The following is a 2,107-nucleotide window of genomic DNA, read 5'->3' as shown; positions in this document are numbered from 1 at the left end:
ATATATTGCAATTTATTTCTGCAGCAACGCGCGAGGTATTCTGTAGTAGTATGTATGATGCATACCCAACTAAACCAAAACAACTATTACCTCTCATCCATAACAAATGTCGTAGTTTTAAACTAACCTCAATTCAAAACTACAACACTTGATTTGGATTGGAGGGAGAGTACAAAACATTTCTCACCACGCTGCGTGGTGAGCAATCATCAATCATTAAAAGGACTTCCGGCAAAAAAAAATCAATCATTAAAAAGAACATTTCTAAAAAAACTAATAATAAAACAACTAAAACATCGGGCGCGGCACAGCGGGCAGTACAAATATGCGCCCGGCCGGCATATAGACGCAGAAGGCGCGAGATCTGCACAAATATAAATCTTGAGCTGGTTGATTCGAGGTATGGCGGGGGTGGTGCAGAGCGTGCAGGTGCTGGCGTCCTCGCTGGGTGCGCTCCCGCCGGAGTTCGTGCGGCCCGAGCACGAGCGGCCGCCCACCACCACTTTCCGCGGGGCCTCACCGCTGCAGATCCCAGTGGTCGACATGTCCTTGCCGGACGCCGGCAGCCGCATGGTGGAGGCGGCGAGGGAATGGGGGATCTTCCAGGCGGTGAACCACGGCGTGCCGGCGGATGCCGTGGCGGAGCTGCAGCGCGTGGGGCGGGAGTTCTTCGCGCTCCCTCAGGAGGAGAAGCAGCGGTACGCCATGGACCCGGCCTCGGGGAAGACCGAGGGCTACGGCTCCAGCGTCCAGAGGAGCCCCGGCGACAGGAAGATATGGTCCGACAACTTGTTCCACACCATCTCGCCGCCGGCCGCGGTGAACCACGGCTTCTGGCCGGAGAAACCTAGGGGGTACCGGGAGGCCAACGAGGCGTACTGTGGCCACATGAGGCGGCTGACGCGGGAGGTACTGGAGCGCCTCTCGGCGGGGCTGGGCCTGGAGGAGGGCGCCATGGCGGAGGCGTTCGGCGGCGGCGACGACGGCCTGGTGCTCATGCAGAAGGTCAACTTCTACCCGCCGTGCCCGCAGCCGGAGCTCGTGCTCGGCTTCGCGCCGCACACCGACCTGTGCGCGCTTACGGTCCTCGTAGCCGACGACGTGCCGGGCCTCCAGGTGTCCAAGGACGGGCGCTGGTACGACGTCGAGCACGTGCCAGGCGCCCTCATCGTCAACGTCGGCGACCAGATCGAGGCAAGCTAACACTCCATTTGTTCTTCCCTTTGATCGTACCGTCTCGTCAAGTGAACGTCCGAGAATATGTTTGTGGCAGATCTTGAGCAATGGGAGGTACAGGGCGGTGCTGCACCGGGTGACGGTGAGCAAGGAGAAGACGCGGATGTCGTGGCCTGTGTTCGTGCATCCGCGGCTAGAGTACGTCGTCGCGCCGCACCCGCGCCTCGTCGCCGGCGAGATCCCTGCCAAGTACGACTACAAGGCCAAGACGTTCGAGGACTACATGTACTGCAAGATCAACAAGCTACCACAGTAATCGATCGTCGTCCATGCATTGCTTGCACGCATGAGCACATGTTCGTAGTGATATCAACATTCACCTCTGCATGCAAGCTTCGGTATTCAACAAACAATAATCTCGCTCATACGTGAGAGATCGTAATGATATTCAACAAACAATAGTACTATGTAAGTTTAGATTTTGGGTCTTTTCTTTTCTTTATTTATTATATCTTCACCGTGTGGTCGGTGTGAGTCAGTTTCATTATCCTTATCAGTCATCACCTCGCACCAACCAGCCAGAAATTGAAACGCCGCAGCTCCCCTGATGTGGCAGCCGCCTTCCCGTCACTCAAATCCATTCACTACTCCCACACACCCAGCGACATTGATTTGATATCCTAACCATTATTAATGGTGGTGAAAGTGATGAATGGAGGGGGCCATTGTCTGTTTTTTCTAGAACAGGCAGATTTGTCTCTCTCTGGTGAGCATTGGATCGTCTTCACGTGCTGCGGTTTTCCTCTCGGAAGTGTCTATTTCACATTCAACTGAAAACGAACTGACCTTCATCAACAACAAAATCAGCCAATAAAAACATGAAAATTGTATGTATGAAACCGAGCTGACATTCGACTGAAACAAATTTGTC

General features: G+C 54.2%; 1 protein-coding gene across 1 annotated transcript; it reads left to right on the top strand.

Moving 5' to 3' along the window:
• Positions 1-327: 327 nt before the first annotated feature.
• Positions 328-1,736, top strand: LOC147973806 (flavonol synthase/flavanone 3-hydroxylase-like). The gene is made up of 2 exons (XM_087522255.1): positions 328-1,194; positions 1,274-1,736. Exons 1-2 carry the CDS (start codon positions 403-405, stop codon positions 1,490-1,492), a joined length of 1,011 nt encoding a protein of 336 aa, XP_087378381.1. The 5' UTR covers positions 328-402; the 3' UTR covers positions 1,493-1,736.
• The last annotated feature ends 371 nt before the right edge of the window (positions 1,737-2,107 follow it).

Source organism: Triticum urartu, chromosome 5A (genome assembly GCF_056163025.1).
Source record: "Triticum urartu cultivar PI428250 chromosome 5A, HENAU_Tu73, whole genome shotgun sequence".
In the NCBI taxonomy this organism is placed as follows: domain Eukaryota; kingdom Viridiplantae; phylum Streptophyta; class Magnoliopsida; order Poales; family Poaceae; genus Triticum; species Triticum urartu.
Note: the sequence above shows the minus strand (reverse complement) of the source record. Positions and strands in the feature narration are given on the sequence as shown.

Coding starts and splice junctions, on each gene's coding strand:
- LOC147973806 (XM_087522255.1), top strand. CDS start 403: ATGGCGGGGGTGGTGCAGAGCGTGCAGGTGCTGGCGTCCTCGCTGGGT. Junction 1,195..1,273: donor ACGTCGGCGACCAGATCGAG/GCAAGCTAACAC, acceptor TGTTTGTGGCAG/ATCTTGAGCAATGGGAGGTA.